At 39.8% G+C, this 19160-nt stretch overlaps 1 protein-coding gene across 3 annotated transcripts in view; it reads right to left on the bottom strand.

Annotated features, from left to right (window-relative positions):
- Positions 1-19160, bottom strand: part of stpg2 (sperm-tail PG-rich repeat containing 2) — a 65044-nt gene that overhangs the window by 29658 nt on the left and 16226 nt on the right. For 2 of the 3 annotated variants that reach the window (XM_068311505.1, XM_068311506.1), the window contains exons 8-10: positions 18490-18649; positions 17172-17335; positions 16815-16907 (exon numbers count right to left, since the gene is read on the bottom strand). In XM_068311505.1, the coding sequence (XP_068167606.1) occupies positions 16815-16907; positions 17172-17335; positions 18490-18649 (417 nt within the window). Of the gene's footprint in view, positions 1-15473; positions 15591-16814; positions 16908-17171; positions 17336-18489; positions 18650-19160 lie in introns of those variants that run through there. The other variant, XM_068311504.1, reaches the window with a different exon arrangement.

Here is a 19160-nt window from a genome sequence, read left to right as displayed (position 1 = left end):
AGAGTGTTGCATGACTTTTAGGAAGGAGTTAAGACAGGCTCTGGGTGGTCAGGAGGTGCTGCCAGATGATTGGACAACTACAGCTAATGTGATCAGGGAGACAGGTAGGAGAGTACTTGGTGTGTCATCTGGAAGGAAAGTAGATAAGGAGTCTTGGTGGTGTAATTAGGAGGTACAGGAGTGTGTACAGAGAAAGAGGTTATCTTAGACGAAGTGGGACACTGAGAGGACTGAGGAGAGTAGACATGAGTACAGGGAGATGCAGCGTAATGTAAAGGTAGAGGTAGCAAAGGCCAAACAAAGGGCTTATGATGACCTGTGTGCTATGTTGGACAGTAAGGAGGGAGAGACTGATCTATACAGGCCAGCAAGACAGAGACACAGAGATTGGAAGGACGTGCAGCAGGTTAGGGTGATTAAGGATAGGGATGGAAGTTATTGACAGGTGCCAGTAGTGTGATGGGAAGATGGAAAGAGTACTTTGAAGAGTTGATGAACGTGGAAAATGAGAGAGAACAAAGACTAGAAAAGGTGACTGCTGTAGACCGGGAAGTAGCAAAGATTAGTCAGGATGAAGTGAGGAGGGCACTGAAGACGATGAAGAGTGGAAAGGCAGTCGGTCCTGATGATATACCTGTAGAGGTTTGGAAGTACCTAGGAGAGGTGGCAGTAGAGTTTTTGACTGGGTTGTTCAACAGGATCTTACATAGTGAGAAGATGACCGAGGAATGGAGGACAAATGTGCTGGTGCCCATTTTTAAGAACAAGGGAGATGTGCAGAGTTGTGGCAACTACAGAGGAATAAAGCTGATGAGCCATACAATGAAGTTATGGGAAAGAGTAATGGAAGCTAGACAAGGGGCAGAAGTGAGCATTTGTGAGCAACAGTGTGGTTTCATGCCAAAAAAAGAGTACTACAGATTCAGTATTTGCTTTGAGGATGTTGATAGAGAAGTACAGAGAAGGCAGGGGGCTGCATTGTGTTTTTGTAGATCTGGGGAAAGCTTATGACAGGGTGACCAGAGAAGAACTGTGGTCTTGTATGAGGAAGTCTGGAGTGGCAGAGAAGTATGTTAGAGCGGTGCAGGACATGTATGAGGAATGTAAGATAGTGGTGAGGTGTGCTATAGGTGTGATAGAGGAGTTCAAGGTGGAGGTGGGACTGCACCAGGGATCAGCTCTGAGGCCCCAGGTTGACAGACGAGGTTAGACAGGAATCTCCATGGACTATGATGTTTGCAGATGACATTGTGATCTGTAGTGAGAGCAGGGAACAGGTGGAGGAGAAGCTAGAGAGGTGGAGGTTTGTCCTGGAAAGGAGAGGAATGAAGGTTAGCCGCAGTAAGACAGAGTACATGTGTGTGAATGAGCGGGACCCAAGTGGAAGAGTGAGGTTACAGGGAGAAGAGATCAAGAAGGTGGAGGATTTTAAGTACTTAGGGTCAACAGTCCAGAGCAATGGCGAGTGTGGAAAAGAGGTGAAGAAGCATGCACAGGCAGGATGGTACGGTTGGAGAAAAGTGTCAGGTGTGATGTGTGATAGAAGAGTTTCAGCCAAAATGAAAGGAAAGGTGTACAAAACTGTGGTGAGACCAGCGATGTTGTTTGGTCTAGAGACAGTGTCACTGAAGAAAAGACAGGAGACAGAGCTGGAGGTAGCAGAGATGAAGATGCTGAGGTTCTCTCTGGGAGTGACCAGGATGGATAGGATCAGGAATGAGTACATCAGAGGGACAGCACATGTTAGAGGTTTTGGAGATAAAGTCAGAGAGGCCAGACTGAGATGGTTTGGACATGTCCAGAGGAGAGATCGTGAATATATTGGTAGAACGTGTAGTTGGTGTGAGAGAAGAGCATGTAGAAGACAGGGTTACTGATTCGCTGTGGTGACCCCTGAAGGGAAAAGCTGAAAAAGAAAAGAAGAAGACCAAAATAAAATAATGTAAGTGTGATATGTAATGTCTGAATCTGGTTGATGATGTGTTGTAATGAGAGAGATGTTGTTGATTTAGGGGACGGGAATTTCACAAGCCATGGCTTCTACCCGTCAACCCGTTTTTTTCTATTCAGATGTGGTTGATGTTCCAAAAACTGATGAAAGTGAAGTCTGCTGTAATAACATGTCTGGAAAGAAAAGAAAATAAACTGACTAAATAAAACATTGTCTCTCATTCTTAAATATTCATTTATTCATTCATTCATTCATCTTCTAACCCACTTAATCCGCTAACGCAGATCGCGGGGGAGCCGGTGCCTATCCCAGCAGTCTCAGGGCGTGAGGCGGGGGACACTCCGGGCACGACGCCAGTGTACCGCGGAGCCACATAGAAACAAACAATCATTCACACACACACTCACTCCTAGGGTCAATTTGGGACCGGCCAATCAACCTGAAGCGCATGCTGTTGGAGGTGAGAGGAAGCCGGAGAACCCGGAGAAAATCCACACAGCATGCGAACTCCGCACAGAGCGGGACGTGAACCCAGGTCCGCTGTGTTGTGAGGCGGTAGCGCTAACCACTGCACCACCGTGCCACCCTTCTTAAATATTGTTTGCAGGAATTTGCTGATACAGACTGGAATCCATGCAACCTTCAACTTTAAAAGGATTAGCAGTACCTGCACTGGACACAAGAGTCCCACAGCATGATGGAACCACCTCCAAATTTTATTGTGGATAGCATGTGTTTGTTTTGGAGCACTTTTTTCTTCATCTGCCATGGTACATGGTACACCCCTTGTTATGTCCAAATATCTCAATTTCAGTTCAATCAGTCCAGAGCATCTCATTCCAAAATGAAGCTGGCTTGTCCAAATGTGCTTTAGCATACCTCAAGCGACTCTGTTTGTGGCACGTGCGCAGACAAAGCTTCTTCCAAAGCTATTCCATGGAGCATCCTTTTGTGCGAAGTGTGTTGAATAGTTGAACAATGCACAGTGACACCATCTGCAGCAAGATGATGTTGTAGGTCTTTGGAGCTGGTATATGGGATGACTGACTGCTCTCACCATCCATCGTATCCGTTTATCTGACATTTTTCTTGGCTTGCCACTCTGGGCCTTAACTAGCACTGTGCATGTGTTCTTCCATTTCCTCACTATGTGCCTTGCAGTGGAAATTAACAGCTGAAATCTTTGAGATAGCTTTTTGCATCCTTCCCCTAAACCATGATGTTGAACAATCTTTGGACGGAGAGTTGTTTGACAGTTGTTTTGAGTTTCCTCTGTTGCCACTTTTCATAGTAAATGCAAAGAGGACAAGAACTTACAATTGGCCACCATAAATACCCTTTCTTGTGATTGGCTTCACCTTTGTATGTAGGTCAATGAGCTTACTAAACAAATTTTGTATTCCAATAATTAGTGCTCATTCAAATCAATAAAACAACAAGGGCCACACTATCTGTAAATCTTATAACTTTATTTCACTTCTCAAACACCACTGTGTTTGTCTGTTATAAGATATATTTAACTGAAATTGTTGATCTGAACAACCAGTGATTTATAAAGGAAAGTATGGAAAATTATCAGTCATATATACAGTCATTCACTATAAATGAGAATGCTGTGTACAGGAAACTAATGGAGGATACAGTGACTACAAAGGCTGCAATTATGGATGTGGAAGAAATCTTGTAGTGTATATCCACTTTCACTGTTCTTGAAAAAGAAAAAGTTTTTATTTGGAAATACAGAGAATTTTAGAGAAAAGGCTGCTTTTCACTTGACTTGTTTTATAACAGCAAAACATGAGGAAAGTAACAATAACCAGGACTTCACACCAAGAGAGGAAGAGAAGGAAAGAAAGAAAAACAATCTCACTTAGCATATGTGAACCTTTCCTCCAAGCATCCACACATCATAAAATCTGAAAGTGCTATGCAGACAAGTTCTCCATCTGTGCCCTATCACACATTTTAAGATTCACTTGCTCTGCTCACTCTCTTCCCTTCCTTATCCTCTGTTGTTCATGCATGCATCCTTATTATTTCTAGTGGCTGACATTCTCCTTTTACTGTCTACATCTTTTCCTGTTTTACTTCATATTTTATCGCCCTCTCTACTCTATGCCTTTGTAAACAAACATCATGTGCTATTAAAAGTTGCATCAGGAAATTAAACCAACCAAAATTAAATTTAATATCAAGTGATGTCATGGTCACTTCTGAAAAAATCGTGTGAAATATTAATAATCATTACTTGTCATAACTAAGTTTTTTGTCCTATCATTGCTGCATGTTTTCTAGGTTTGCAACAACATCAGTACACTTTGATGATGAATTCATATATTGATGAAACAATAAATGATAGAATTTCTTGAATTTCTACTCTCCAATTGCTGTCTAGCTTTATCAGTCTGTAAGGGTATATTTTTCTTTGAATAAATGATTCATTGGCCTTGTTCCAAACATCTCTATGAGGAAAATGATTAGTCAGAGAAAGAAAAGAAAAAAGTCATACGTATGTTACTCAATAAAGTATCTATCTATCTATCAATATACACTGTATGTAATTATGTGAAGGGGTCAACTTTGTACAGCCTATAGGAGTTTAGGGCAGAAGCTTTAATGTCTTTGTCATTCATCATCGGTCACAGTATTTACTGTGTCTGCCTGTCATTCAGGCTATTGAATGAACACAAGTCTTCAAAAAGATGAAGCAACCAGTTTGAATTAGGGCCTTGAATTTTCGACCAAGCAGAGACTTTCACATCATTTAATGGAAGGCAGCTCAACAACAGCCTTCTGTAAAGTGAAGCAGCAAAAAACAACAGAAGCTCAGACAGTGGTATTTAAGAGACCAGACCACAGCTTAAAATAGTCTGTAAATATTTTTTTCTCAAGTAAAAGGGAAAAATAAAGTAGCTCAGACTAAAGCACTGAGCCCACAGCTTTTACTTCTTGCACTTTAGCGCCCATAATTCATTCCAAGACACCCACTGCAAACACATAGGGCAGAATATGCAGAACAAAGATTTACATTGTTTAAATATAATGCATTTTATGGATGACATTTTTTGCACGATGAGCTTAGTTGCTAGGCTTCTCTGTTCAGCAGTTTTTCTTCAGTAGCCTTTTAACAGTTTAAAAACACTTGAAATTAAAATACAGGGTTGATAGAGCATAAGCAAGATTTAGCAAGCGTCAAGAAGCACTTCTGGGTTCAGGCGTTTAATATTAGGCCTGTTTTGTACAATCACCTGTCCCCTCTGCTTCACTGATTGTAACTCAAACTCAGAAGTGCGTAGGTAATCAAGTCACATCAGATACATACAAAGTTGGCATGTAAAAGTTTAAATGCATATATTAAAACAGAAGAAGAAAAAAAAATATTTTTAGCATAGGGAAATTATTTTCTCTGCTCCAATTATTAGTTTGTTAGTTATCATCACGCGTATATATGTTTGTGTGTGTGTGTGTGTGTGTGTGTGTGTGTGTGTGTGTGTGTGTGTGTGTGTCTGTACAACCCTGAAACACACACACACACACACACACACACAAACATATATACGCGTGATGATAACTAACAAACCTGTACAACCCTGAAACACACACACACACACACACACACACACACACACACACACACACACATACACCTACACACACAAACAAGGAGCCTGTAACCATGCAGATAATGAGAGGTAGAGGGGATGGGTAGTTCCTTCCTTGTGCGCCCCCCATGAGCAGTTTGTAGGGGGACAATGCCACCGTCCAGCCCCTAACCCATCCTGTCCCCAGCCCCCAGCCCAAGATCTAATGGACTGAGCTACTGCCGCCCCTGCCGACATTCAATCTCAATCTATCCATTTAGTGCATAAGAACAGTGTTGCTTGTGGGTTTTAATAGTTGTTGGAGTTCAATTTGTCATTAATATTATCCTAAATATCCAGCATGATTTACCATTGTGGGGGTGGGACTGCTGGGGCCAATTCCAGGTGACATAGGATAAGAAGTGGAGTGCAGTACCCCTGACAGATCACGTTTTCATCACAGACACAAATTCAACATTACACAAGCAAAGACAGAACATGTAACATTCCCAAATAAACACCTGAGCAATCAAGTGGGTTGAAATACAGACAAAATGAAAGGTCAACTAATTCAAATGCAGTTTCAATGTGAGTTTAAGTTTCAAGACAAGTGATGACGGGCATGTTAGCTAACAGAGACGGTATGTATACTCGAGCAATTCCTGTGTACAAAATCAATAACAAGGCTTGTTGTTTCCTTTTTTACTCTGTTTACAGCCAAGAGGGAATGAAAGAGTGGCTAAGGTGAGGAATAAACAAAAAGACAAGAAATCGGGCTAGAATACTCTTATCAGAGAGACTCATCAGTGCAGCTGGTCAGCATGACAGCACCACAACTCTTCCTTTCTTTGTTCTGTATCGTTCTAGCCATCATATTTAAGAATTGTTCAGAAGAATACTGAGCAGATCATGAAAATACACTTCATTTGGTCACACAAGTGTGCTCAGATTTTTCTCCTGTTCATGTGGACTATTCACATGTACAGTATATCTAGACAAACATTCATTTAAAATGAACTCGTGCATCCATGTTTACTGTATATTTTCATGAGTATGTGTATCAATGTGTGTGTGGGGGGGCAGTCCATTGGAGTCACTTTGTCTATATGTGCATACTTGATTGTGCTCAAATTTTCACTGGGCCTCACATCACAATCATTACCCTGACAGCTGACAGTAAAATCCATATCAAATCTATAACTCAATTTTCCTGTTTTTGTTCCTTTCTATCATCATCCAACTCCCTAGATTCCAATGGAGCCTCGTCCATGACATATCATTAGCTGCCCATGGATCTATTATAAAAAAGCAATGACACATGCAGGCAAATAGTAAGTGGAAAAACATGGGCTGCTGCACATTTCCCTGTTTCAGAATACTTCAAGAGTAACTCGCCCATGGCATTACCTTCAGCACAGCAGTCACACTCTTTGTCTGACTCAAATGGTTTTAATTTATCGATCATCTTTATCTCTCTAAAGAGGCAGCAATGTCCCATATCTTCTCTTTTCCTGCTGTCTTCATTCTTTCTTTCGTTCACTGTCTACATTATGCTTTTCTCTCCCTGTTTATTATTAGTTCACCCATCTGTCTCACCCCAATTCATTCTCGGTGTAATTTTGCCTCCCAGAATTTCATAGTTCTCTTCATTCTGCAGCACAGGAGGTGATGTTGCTCCTCAGTTTGATAAATGTATGTTTAGCAAACAGTGTAATTATCTCAACCAGAGCTAATAGGATAGATAATTACAAATTATACAAAGTGGTTCTCTCTCATTCACTTTGTCTTTCCTTCAGTCCCTCCCACTGCTTCTTCCACTCACTTTCAACTCTTTTCTCTTTCCATCTTCCTCAAGTTTGTGGTGTGCGGTATCTATTTAAAGGGCAATGTGGTGTTTTTCCACATGTAATCAGTATTAAAGTGGATTTGCTCGACTCTGTCAGGCCTTGTGAATGAATTCTGCCTGTGACACTGGCACAGAAGTACCTGTTAGTGAATTTATGTTGCTCTTTCTTTATGTCTCCTTTCAGATGACTGGCACTAAAAACTAAGTGTCTTCAGTTGTAATGTCCCTCCTTTTCCTATTTGATTCAATTATTATATTAACACAATTGATGTATGATGAACGGTGCATGTGATTACTGTCTGGTAAATGCTAAAGAGAGAGAGAACTAGAGAGACAGTTTTAAAAACCTTATATGGCACCAATAGGCTTCCTTGAACAAAAACAAAAATGACACAATTGTATTTTGCATCAGAATAAAAATGGAACTTCAAACAAAACGCTTATGTTTCCTTCCCCATTTAGCAGCAATTGTTTGTTTGTTCAGTGGACTTTATTCAACACAGCAATCTACCATGACCTGGATGACTGAGAATCTCCACAGACAGGACTGTGAAGAAAACACCAGTTTGATTTTCGTAAAACTTGGTGGAAGGTTGTAGCATGGTCCAAAGACACATTGAACTTTAGAGTCATCTAAATCAGAAGAAATTATTACAAGAGAGCAGTGGAAGGCAAGCAAATTGGGAAGTGAATTAAAAAGCAGCATTGCCTTAAGCAAAGCAGATAATACAAGGGAAAAAAATAATGTTTTTAAGGTTGTTTGGGGGTAAGTTTGCTCTAAAGTACAAATAAACACATCTCAACCTCCACAAAACAGTGGAGAATGATGCTGCAATGTTTTGTGTGAAATCACAAAGCACAAGTGAAAACAGACACATACATGCAGCTTTTTACATGGTGATATTACAAAGCCTAGGACAGGAGCAGCTCTGGTCGCTATGTTTTGAAGCCTGTAATCATATCTTACAACCAATATTCCCTCTAATCTAACACACAAGCTTCCTGAGGACCACTGTGAGCAACATCAGATGTGCGCGCTGTGGCCACGCAAAAGTATCACACTTGATCAAAACCTTGGATCATAGTAAGATACATGGCTTCTTAAAAGAATCAAATTACAGCAGTAATTTTCAATAGTTTGCTTTTAATATCAGTAATTTGGCCCACTTGAAATAAAAAAGACAAAAATCGTATTCTTAATGAGATGTATAGTATAAGGGTCCTGCTTTGGCCAATGACGTCCAGTTGTGGTCTGACTTAGGGTCTTGTTCTGGAAGAAATGATACGACACTCCTTTCAGACATAACAGTTTATTCACATTAAAACATTCACATTTTGTATAATGACGTGTGCTGTTGCTTGTGATACAGAATAAATTCCTGTAACTCTTGGTCTGTAAAATATCCGATTACTATTTTTTTTTATTAGCATTTCGACTACCCATAAATTGTCTAGTACTAACAGCATTTAATGATTAATATCCCTGAATAAAAAACGATAATAAATGCCACTAGAATATGGAGAAATCTGACATAAATTTTACCTTATTTTTCACCTGGTTGTACACTTTGTCTGGGTTGATGGCCTTGTCTGCTTCTTGCTTTGAACTTTATCAAAAAGAAAAAAATCTCACCCAGTTTCACCACTTATTATTCTATTTGCATAAACTCCGACAGCCATTCCATCTTAAAAGAACCGCATTTCTTTCTTAGTTTGGCTTGGTCAGTTGGCTAAAGTCAGTTCTACGAGTTACATTTGCCAATAAATTAGCAACCTGACATTAAAAACACGTTAAAATTATTTAGGACACATAGCGCAGCAGCGAATAGCTGCACCTCAGCTACGACTGGACTACCGATCAATCGAAACAAGATTTAATTAATAAAATAAGACGAACGTCGGAGCTTAAATATCTGCTTCAAACTTCAGATCAGGAAAAAACCTGCCCTGTTCAAACTGAGTGGTCAAACATCTTTCCTGTTGCTTGAAGGGACAGGGCAATATTTCGCTGATCCACAGGAGAGGAACTGCACTCCCTTCGGGAAAAACATAGGACCAGAATGAATTCCACATGTATTCCTTTCCAATGTTGGCCGAGGGTGTCCTACGACCTCTGCAACAGAATGGTCATGGAAGCTTTTGGACATAAGAAAGAAGGAGAAAGAATGGAGAGAATGGAAAGGAAAGAGAGGAAAATGGGTTTGAAGGAAACGGGAAAAGGAAAAGCAAATTATAAGAAAAAGAAGAGAAAGTTGGGGATCGGGAAGAATTATAATTACAAAGAGTGTTGAATTTGAGAAATGAAAAATCTAATGCAATCATCTCTTATTTCAGATCTGTTTTTCTGAAAATGTCTGTTTCTTTTTCTTCACGATATGTAATCAACCCAAAAGCAAACCTGTGGTGAGGGAAAGGGCCTCAAACAGTTTGAGATATTTGAACTAGATGATGTGTGCCTGATTTACATTTTCATCCCAAACCAAAAGAAAAAAAACGACCTAAGTGGTATTATATTCACCAATGGAGCTGGAGTAAGGATCATCCGTGTTTGGTTCTCTATGTATCATGTAGAAAAATGGTTCAAAAAGTTACTAACAAAAAAGACGGGATTGGCCCTAGATCAAGTGTATTATGTGGAAACATGACTTCTGTTAACATTCTTTTAAAATCACATTTGAAAATTTTGAAAAATTTTGAAATTTGAGTTTTATTCTTTAAGTAAAATATAAAGACATAGTTAAATGTGAATATATGTGTAATTTTGTTTCAATTTTAAATTTTGATATTATTCTTTTAGGGTATCAAAATGTTATAGCCAGTAAGTAAAAAGTTGTTTATGAAAACACGGATGAACATTTAGCATTAGCCTTTGGTGTGGATTGGTTTCAATGGATGGTGTTGGTGCTGCATGTCAGATAACAGGTCTCTAAACCTGTTATCCCTGGAAAACAGATTATATAATTCAAGCAACCACATTCCTTTCTTTCTACTACTATTTACCATTGCACTGCGCACCTGTGCACTGTGAATAATTTCTTCAACAAAATGTTGCCCTTTACAGCAAAATAGACTTCCAAGACTTTTTTGCTTTTAATCTTTTTCTTTCTCTTCTTTCTTTCTTTCTTATTCCACTTTAATGACAATGATTGTTTTCTGATTAGACACTTTTAATATCCATGGCAGCGGGGGGCAATACCAGGGCTACAGCCTAGGCTGCAGCACAGCATGTGGCTAAATGTTAGCATTAAGAAGTCCCCAGGTGATTTTTCATTAACTGGTCATAAAAGAGGTGCTGTGTGGAGTGATTACAAGTGGTGTCAGATCTTCTCCGCAGAGCACCAAGGTACTACCAGGAGAAGAAAAGGAGACATGACAGGGATTGAAATGTGGAGGCAATATTGCATATTTGAAAAAAATAGCTCCCTAACTTATTTTCATATCATTTTTCTTTTTTCTCACTTCAAGTCCAAACCCCATGTCATGGCTTACCCTGCTGTTTGTCCAAGGAGGGGAAATAGAGAGACACGTGTTACCTTGGTGACACGTGGTGCCACCAGCTGGTTCTTTTCACCTCCACTTTGCCAGCTCCCCACCTGTGACGGCAGCCAATTATGTTTTTGGGAACACAAAACCAAGCTGGAGGTGCTGGTACTGGGAATTAAGCCAAACTAAACCCATTGTTAAATATTTAATCACCATGTGTGTCTGGCATATAATGAGTCTACAACTGATCGTTTGAACTCACAGACCTCTGAAAATACATAACTATACTGTAGATACACTACATATGTGTATAACAATAGGAAATACAAATATTATGTACACTGTGTTCTTCTTTTCCTTTTCAGCTTTTCCCTTCAGGGGTCGCCACAGCGAATCAATTGCCTCCATCTAACCCTGTCTTCTGCATCCTCTTCTCTCACACCAACTACCTTCATGTCCTCTTTCATTACATCCATAAACCTCCTCTTTGGTCTTCCTCTAGGCCTCCTGCCTGGCAGTTCAAAACTCAGCATCCTTCTACCGATATATTCACTATCTCTCCTCTGGACATGTCCAAACCATCTCAGTCTGGCCTCTCTGACTTTATCTCCAAAACCTCTAACATGTGCTGTCCCTCTGATGTACTCATTCCTGATTCTATCCTTCCTGGTCACTCCCAAAGAGAACCTCAGCATCTTCATCTCTGCTACCTCCAGCTTTGTCTCCTGTCTTTTCCTCAGTGACACTGTCTCTAGACCAAACAATATCACTGGTCTCACCACCGTTTTGTACACCTTTCCTTTCTTTTTAGCTGAAACTCTTCTATCACACATCACACTACTGGCACCTGACACCTTTCTCCACCCGTACCTGACTGTACATGCTTCTTCACCTCTTTTATGCACTCTCCATTGCTCTGGACTGTTGACCCTAAGTACTTAAAATCCTCCACCTTCTTGATCTCTTCTCCCTGTAAGCTCTCTCTTCCACTTGGGTCCCTCTCATTCACACACATGTACTCTGTCTTACTGCGGCTAACCTTCATTCCTCTCCTTTCCAGGACAAACCTCCAACTCTCTAGCTTCTCCTCAACCTGTTCCTTCTTCTCACTGCAGATCACAATGTCATCTGCAAACATAAACATTATAGTCCATGGAGATTCCTGTCTAACCTCATCTGTCAGCCTGTCCATCACCATAGCGAACAAGAAGAGGCTCAGAGCTGATCTCTGATGCAGTCCCACCTCCACCTTGAACTCCTCTGTCACACCTACAGCACACCTCACCACTGTCTTACAGTCCTCATACATGTCCTGCACCGCTCTAACATACTTCTCTGCCACTCCAGACTTCCTCATACAATACCACAGTTCCTCTCTGGGCACTCTGTCATAAGCTTTCCACAGATTTACAAAAACACAATGCAGCTCCCTCTGGCCTTCTCTGTACTTCTCTATCAACATCCTTAAAGCAAATACTGCATCTGTAGTACTCTTTTTTTGGCATGAAACCATACTGCTACTCACGAATGTTCACTTCTGCCCTTAGTCTAGCTTCAAGTACTCTTTCCCATAACTTCATTGTGTGGCTCATCAGCTTTATTCCTCTGTAATAGCTACAACTCTGCACATCTCCCTTGTTCTTAAAGCTGGGCACCAGCACATTTTATCCTCCATTCCTCAGGCATCTTCTCACTATCTAAGATCCTACTGAAGAACCCAGTCAGAAACTCTACTGCCACCTCTCCTAGACACTTCCATACCTCTACAGGTATATAATCAGGACCGCCTGCCTTTCCACTCTTCATCCTCTTCAATGCCCTCCTCACTTCATCCCGACTAATCTTTGCAACTTCCTGGTCCACAACAGTCACCTCTTCTAGTCTTTGTTCTCTCTCATTTTCCTCGTTCATCAACTCTTCAAAGTACTCTATCCATCTTCCCATCACACTACTGGCACCTGTCAAAACACTTCCATCCCTATCCTTAATCACCCTAACCTGCTGCATGTGCTTCCCATCTCTATCTCTCTGTCTTGCCAACTGGTATAGATCAGTCTCTCCCTCCTTACTGTCCAACCTAGCATACAAGTCATCATAAGCCCCTTCTTTGGCTTTTGCTACCTCTACCTTCACCTTACGCTGCATCTCCCTGTACTCCTGTCTACTCTCCTCAGTCCTCTCAGTGTCCCACTTCTTCTTTGGTAACCTCTTTTTCTGTACACACTCCTGTACCTCCTCATTCCACCACCAACTCTCCTTATCTACTTTTCTTCCAGATGACACACCCAGTACTCTCCTACCTGTTTTCCTGATCACATTAGCTGTTGTCCAGTCATCTGGAAGCACCTCCTGACCACCCAGAGCCTGTCTTAACTCCATCGTAAAAGTCATGCAACACTCTTCCTTTTTCAGCTTCCACCATTTTGTTCTCTGCTCTGCTTTTGCCCTCTTCATCTTCCTCACCATCAAAGTCATCCTACACACCACCATACTACGCTGTTTGGCTGCACTCTCGCCTACCACTCCGGTATGGAAGTCATAGATTAAATTTGCATGTTTGATTTGGCAAAAGGTTTACGTCAGATTCCCTTCCTGACACAACCATCTGTATTTATCTGGACTCGGGACAGGCACAATAAGACACTGGTTTGTGCCCTCTTGCGGCTATATGTGCTTAATGAGACTAAGAAAAAAAAACTGAAGAAAGGTAATTTATTGATCCCTTGTGAAATTATTTTTTCCACTTGGTTTTTTTTTTTTTTCTATATATATTTTTGATATGCATATATGCGTGTAAAAGCCCCTGAAACAAACACAGCCACACACAAGAGGCCTGTAGGCCTGCAACATATACAGTGGGAGGTAGAGCAGCGTGGAGTTTCATCTTGGTGCCTTCCTCAAGGGCAGCTCAACGGCGCTCAAGAGGTGAGCTGGCCCCTCCCACTGCCAACTCACACTCCAAATGTTTCTGGTCCACATGGACCAACCTTCTTCCGGTCCCCAGACCTAGTGGACTGAGCCACAATTTCTACCATTATCCACATTATCTGCATCGGCTAACAGTCAGACAAACATTAAATAATTTAATGAACCAAAAACCCCAATGAGAGCAAAAACTGTAGCAGATGCCAACAGATGGTCAAGTGAAAAGTCTCCTCTTTCTGATGAAAGTAATTTTATGGGTTGTTTTTTTTACTACTTGGGGTAGAGCAGGATGGCACAGAATAAAGTGGCCCAGAAGAAGCACACATGCATTAGAAGGAGAGACCATTGATCTCTCCTTCTAATGCATGTGTGTGATTGGTGGTAATTTAAAATGTATGTGATGCTCTTAGTCCTGCTGGTTTTATGTATTACTGGGTATTTAATTGCACTTAGTTGATGTCCACGGTGTAAGTCACTCAGTGGTTAGACAGCAGGAATGAAAATCAGCAGGACTTATTGTTGGGACTGAGAAATACTAGGCTTGGTCAGACCTCACTCCAGCTTTCTAAAAATCTGTGGCTTGTGAAATATAAAAAATTATGTTTTATTTTAATACTATAGTGAAACGCATGCACTACTTTAACAGTCATCCAGAGGCATAATGTACATATTGTAGACTTAAATCCAATTTTGTATACACTCACAACAGTCTCAATAAAAGATACCTATGCTTACCTGTATTGTCACCAATCCAGTATGAATTTTTACATACAAAGTGCCATTACTTTATTGTCTTCACCTATTTGATATTTGTGTGAAATTGAAATTTGTATATGAATTATATGGTTATGGCAAATTTATGTGCTCCCAGTGACCTTGATCCCAATCCATGGACACCAAAATCTCCTCATTCTTTAAGATTACATTGACTAATGACTGATGTTTTCATGGGGACACTCAAACAAATCAATGATAAACAACTTCAATCACTAATACAGTCCTTAAAAGCACTACATGTTCACCAATTAGATTCTTGAGTGAATGTAAAAAAAAACCACCTGCTGTGATGATATTGTTAAGATGGAAGTTAAAGGGAGTTAATATTAGTATACAGTAGTGTGTAGCTGAGTGGGACATATAAACTGACAAAGTCAATCCACTGATGTGGAACAGTGCACATGCAATTTTCTATTGTCCGCAATGAGTGTGGCAGTTTTAAGATCATTCTGAAGACCTCTACCCCACAATTTAGATAACATTTCTGACCCTTGGAGGTAATCAGTGTAAACACCAGCTGGTACTCTGAAGGGCAGTTGAGAATACAAAATGTGTATCTCAAACATTGGAATGCCGTAGCATATACTGTAGCAGAAATTTTACAGTCTCCAGGAGCATATTTTCACTATTGGAGTCAGTAAGATGCAATCACTAATCCTCTGATCCAGCTGTTTTTTGTGTTTCTTCATCAGCACATTATTTATATGCAAGTAAACACCATCCTTTGTCACACTGGGCCATGACATCCAGCTTTCACAGTCTAAACTTTGTCACTGTTTCAAATTTCTTTTACATTGTTACTATTTTGAGGTCTGTACAACACTAAAGCACTGATTTAAAATAATGAGGACAAGGGCAACAGCAATATTTACTTTAGTAAATACTTTAATTTATTTTGTTTTTAATTTTATGGCAATTATACAAAAAATTACACCATACAAAAATGGTGTTGTGAATTGAAAGGAACTAAATGTAGGGCCTCATTCCAGGTCCAGACCACAAGAGGTTGACATCCAGGCTGGGAAGCCTTTTTGACATGATGGGGAAAAAAGACATGCCTATTTTTAGCTTTTGTCATTGAACGTGTTCTTGCACCAAGTTCATCAAAGTTATAAATATTAAACACACAAAATCAAAACAGAAAAGGACAATTTGAAGAGAGTTATCCACAGATATTCAAAGAAAAGATATAGAAAATTGATTAGCTCTTCATCAGTATGACCAATGTCCACACTTTGTCGATCATTCCCTCACAGCACAACATTGAGCATATAAACATTCACTGGATCATACAGGTCAGTATGATCCAACATCTGGTGGATCACATTGGTCGGTATGTTAATTTGGTATTTGGAATCAACTTTCCCAGCAGATATCATTATTAAAACTAAAAACTACACAATAAGAAGTAATGAACATTTATATGCCAGGATGAGGTTTACACTGAGCCCATTCCTCCACAGAACCAAAACGCTAGATGGAATACTAAAAGCTGAGTTTTCCCACTGAATTTTGGAAGGAGACAATGTACATAAATATAGAACATTTAATATACATGTGAGCTATTGTGCTTGATTTTGGGCAAGAAATATCAATTTTCATTTCATTAAGAAATGTTGTAATTCAGGTCACAGATGGAAAGTTATCCCTAAGGGGTAAGTAGATTTTTAATGTCACAGTTCAGTGAAACTCGGATCTGAGTATGAAATAAAAGGCCTCTACGGAGTACTCATGTGCATCACTGAATTAAGATTAAATACCCAGTGGAAATAAAAGCACGATTTACCTAAATAGAGGACAGACTATTTTAATAAAATATCCATCGACAGAATAATTAAACATCAAATACACTTATAATAAAATACATCTACAAATGCAGTGTTGTGAAAATTTGATTTGTAGGTAAAAGTGGGAGAGAAAGAAGAACAGAAGTATCTGAAATGGTGACCTGTTTTTTTCAACACAGATGTAAACATGGACGAAAAGAAGAAAGGAAGTCATCAAAGAAAATAAATGGCTGAAAATGAGATCCTTGCCATAGTGGGTCAGATTTTACCTCTGCCATGGCCCATTTATGAAAGTAAGACTTGGCATATAATGGTGTTTTACACCATCTTAGCCTCTTTTGTTAAGCTGGTTTCAAAGTCTTTAAAACAGAAATATGTTGATGATAACAAAGAGTGAGAGAAAGACAACTGTGAAGATGACTGGGTGCCAAAAAGAAAAAGGGAGTAAAGCCAGAGAGACTTACTTTAGCCAGTAGAGATGATGGCAGACGTTCAGTGGTTGATTTGAAAACTGCTGTGTGCTGCTTTTTGTAACTCTCCTCTGTCTTCTTTTCTGCCTGAACACAAACACACAACATTCACTCAAATCTGTGCACAGTTTACAATGAGAATATGAGCGTTTCTATAAAGTTATACCCAAACTTTTTATTACAGGCTCTTCTTCAAATCAAAATGTGTTTCAAGAGTCCTTATATAGCACGCACAATCCTTACAAACAAACTTTATTTATCAGCTTAATTATGGAGTTAATAGATCTATAAAGAAATTATTTTTAAAAAGCAGAAAAAGCAATGAAAGACTACTTTGATGACTCTTCCTACCTCATACTGTCCTGGACTTGGGGCCTGCATCAATTCTTTGTTGTGAAAAATGGAGTTCCGCAGAGCAGTGGAGCCAAAGCCTCCCTTTCTGGTTCTTCCTAAAAATGCCTTTTTAAAACTCTCTCTTGCTAATCCATGCTCGAATACATTATAGGACCCAGGCCCTGCAAAGAGTACAGGAGGGTAGGACTGTGCTTAGTTTTCGTTAAACCTTCTCCCCAGACCTCACAGAGGGGACAGCAACCATAGGCATACAGTATTTAGTCAAAGTGTAACTTAAGATAGTCGTCTTCTGTCTTTTCATTGTGTCCAGTAGTGTATGACACATGGCACATGCATGTCACCTGTGTTACACTGAATCCCCTGTGGAGACATTCTTGTGTTCCACCTGTTTATATTTGTGTCATTACATTACATTACCCTGTCTGCTTTAACATCTACTTTGGTGACGGCTGGGGAAGAAAATGCTTAAAATGCACAATAATGGTAGTGAGGATACCCTGCACCCTGCCATGTCAAGACCCTAGAGCAAATTAAACATGAACAAATTATGAAATTGATGACACATACAAACAGACGCAAATGTGTGCATTTCTTTTTGATATCAAGTTGATATTCTATATACCGTACTCTTTTTTGCCTGTATGTGTGTGTGTGTGTGTGTGTGTGTGTGTGTGTGTGTGTGTGTGTGTGTGTGTGTGTGTGCCTGCCTGCCTGCCTGCCTGCCTGCGTGCGTGCGTGTGTGTATGTGTGTGTGAGTGAGTGTGTGCGTGTCTGTGTGAGTGTGTGCGTGAGAGCGAGAGAGAGACAGAGACAGAGAGAACGAGAAAGAGAAAGCGAGAGAGAAGGAGATTATAAACGTGTGTGAGTCAAAAATAAAATACAGTGTACATAGTGTAATAGCTATTTTACATTTTCTTGCTGTAAATTTAATTTCTAGCTGCGAAATCATCACACATCAGTACCATTCACTCCATACAGTAATACTTGCATTTCATAAGCACAGACACACTAATGCACAGCAGACACCACACTACACAGACACAAAAATCAATGAGCAATTTCATTTTAAGTCAGTTTTTATTACCAGTTGCAAAATTATTAGGATTAAATATAAAGATCATGTTAATTAATTGAATAGAAACTTGTGAAAAAGGTTCATTGTTTGAAATGAAAAAGAACAGGATTTAGTTTTAAATCTAAAAAGAAAACCAAAGAAATGCTATATCTCGACATAATAAAACTGCCAATTATGAACAACCTGATTTATTACATCTGAGACTGACATATAGCACATTCTGATCTCATGCTTACTGACCTGGTATGGAGCACTTTTCGTGGTTTGAGTTAAAGCGGACTGAGCTGATACCAAATGGGATTTTCTTCACCCCTGTGGTCTTCTTCACTAGTTCCAGTGCACAACGTGGGTCATTATAAGCACCAACAGGGGGCGACACCTCTTTCACGTGCTTAAACCTCTAATACAAGGAGATGAAAGGGATGGATAAAATATGTGTAAAAAAGAAAACATTGGTGGGAAATGGATTTTAAACAGGAAAGAGGTTTGCAGGGGAAAAGCATCTGAAGTCTGTAGAACATATTCATGATTTTAGCACTATTTAAATTGGGGAAATTTCAGTCATATTTAAAATAAATAACCTATTTTTTCATGAAACAGTTTAAAATGTTGGGAAAGAGGCAACAGATGACTAGAAAGATTGTGGAATGCTCAACAAATAGCTAAGATTTTACAGGGTAGGTTGCAGGTTAATACTGAAGATAGTATTGCATCATGATTGAGTAGGAAAGGAACGTCCTTGTTCACAAGCAAGGAGGAGGTGAGGTCAACCATTTCATGGACCACATAATAGTGTGAAGGATTTTACTCCATGAGCAGGGGAAGACTTTATAAAACCACCATTCATAAACATTATTCATGTGCATTCAGTTTTTTTAAGGTACTATACAGCATTCTAACCATTTTAGAAT

The sequence above is a fragment of the Antennarius striatus genome, chromosome 3 (assembly GCF_040054535.1).
Source record: "Antennarius striatus isolate MH-2024 chromosome 3, ASM4005453v1, whole genome shotgun sequence".
NCBI lineage: Eukaryota > Metazoa > Chordata > Actinopteri > Lophiiformes > Antennariidae > Antennarius > Antennarius striatus.
Note: the sequence above shows the minus strand (reverse complement) of the source record. Positions and strands in the feature narration are given on the sequence as shown.